Source organism: Tupaia chinensis, unplaced genomic scaffold (genome assembly GCF_000334495.1).
Source record: "Tupaia chinensis unplaced genomic scaffold, TupChi_1.0 Scaffold138665_1, whole genome shotgun sequence".
Classification (NCBI taxonomy): domain Eukaryota; kingdom Metazoa; phylum Chordata; class Mammalia; order Scandentia; family Tupaiidae; genus Tupaia; species Tupaia belangeri.
The window spans coordinates 187645-189275 of NW_006198557.1; the positions used below are offsets into that span (position 1 = coordinate 187645).

Consider the following 1631-nt stretch of genomic DNA (forward strand, 5'->3'; position numbering starts at 1 on the left):
GCGCGACAGAAAAACTCGCCCCCCCCCCCAAAAAAAAAAAAAAAAAAAAACCCTAGTCAGTATAACCTCCCTAATTTTTCCTTAATTGTTTATTATTATTTTGTTGTTGTTGAGAAGTTTTTGCCTTAGGGTGCATGCACTCACAGGAGAGAGCAGAGAGCGAGACAATGACAGGGAAAGTGAGAAATCTAGAAAGCTCCACCCAGGAGGGAGGACCATGCAGCAGTCCCTACTCCCCCATTCTCCTGGGACATCCATGCACACAGGCCCAGCATCGTTTGCAAGCCATTGGGTCTAGACTCAGACCATGTCCAGCCATGTGGGAGTTGAGTGACTTAACTGCTATGCCATCTGTATTATTATTTTTAAAATTTGCTGTAGGACACGTGTGCTCACCAGGGAGAGCAGAGAGGGAAAGTGAGAAAGCAAGCCTCCAGGTCCGGGACTCGAACTATGATTGGCCATGTGGGAGTCCAACACCTTAACCACCATACCATCTGCTAGCCCTTCCTTAATTGTTTCTTAGGCTCATACTTTCTAAGCACCAGATTGAGTACCACGCCGCCTTTAAGCACTTACTGGATTTTCCCACTCACCCTGTAACGTACTAAGCTATCCTATGCCTGACATGTTCTAGGTGGCTCCTTCAAGAGTCCCGGCCTCAGCTCCCTGGAAGGCTTCACTTCCAGTACATGTTAATTAAGCAAGAAGACTGTCCAGTTGGGTGGCCTGGGTTCTTATCCCCCTCTGTCTTAAGTCCCAGTTTCCCAGCTGTTTGGTGTTCAGAAAGCTACTGAGGGTGCAGACAGGTGGTATGGTGGTTAGGGGTGCTGGACTCCCACATGGCTGACCGTGGTTCGAGTCCTGGATTTGGCGGCTTGCTTTCTCACGGTCCCTCTGTCTTTCTCAGGAGCGCGCTCTGTCCTGCTCAGGTCAAATTTTAAAAATAAATAAATAAATAACAATGTTAAATAAAATCATTCTTTTTTTTTAAAAAAAAAAAAAAGAAAAAGCTACTGAGCCTTTCCCTGCCTCAGTGTCCCCAGCAATAACAATGGAATGTCACAGTGTCCCTATTACTGGGTTGTGGTTAAGTAAATTAATGCATTCCAGGGCCTGGCATACGGTAGCGTTTGTTCTCGAATGTCACGCTGAGACCCTGGGACGTGGGGATCCTGTGAGCTCTGGGAAGCTTGGCGGAGACAAGGGAAGACGCATTTCCGAGTGCTGACTGCAGACGGGTCCCCTGTCGTGCGTCCCCTCCCCTTCGCCCCTCATTGGTTTCTTCCGCAGTCCATCCCGGGAGAGTTCTTTGGGAAGGGGGCGGGGTCACCAGCCTGAGCCCCGCCCCCAGCCCGTGAATCCCGCGCCCGCTAAGCTCCAGATCCGCTTCTATTCCCCACCTACCACATACCACCTGTTCATGCTCTCCCATCAGGGACCGCGAAGCCAGTTCCCAGCTGTGACGCTCAAGTTTGATCGCGTGGGGACACCATCGCATTAAAACGCGCGGAGGCTGAAGGTAGTGTCACAGAGAGGGGTGTGGCTAGCACTGTAACCCGCCTCCACCAGGGTAGCCGAAAGCCTCATTGGCTCCCTTCCCGCTTCCCCACCTCTTCGCGCCCCGGGCG

At 51.3% G+C, this 1631-nt stretch overlaps 1 protein-coding gene across 1 annotated transcript in view; it reads right to left on the reverse strand.

Moving 5' to 3' along the window:
- CCDC159 (coiled-coil domain containing 159) overlaps positions 1–1522 on the reverse strand; it is a 9274-nt gene extending 7752 nt beyond the window's left edge. The window contains exon 1 of the mRNA XM_014592837.1: positions 1415–1522. Within this exon, the coding sequence (XP_014448323.1) occupies positions 1415–1425 (11 nt within the window). The 5' untranslated portion in view covers positions 1426–1522. The remainder of the gene's footprint in view (positions 1–1414) is intronic.
- Positions 1523–1631: the final 109 nt, after the last annotated feature.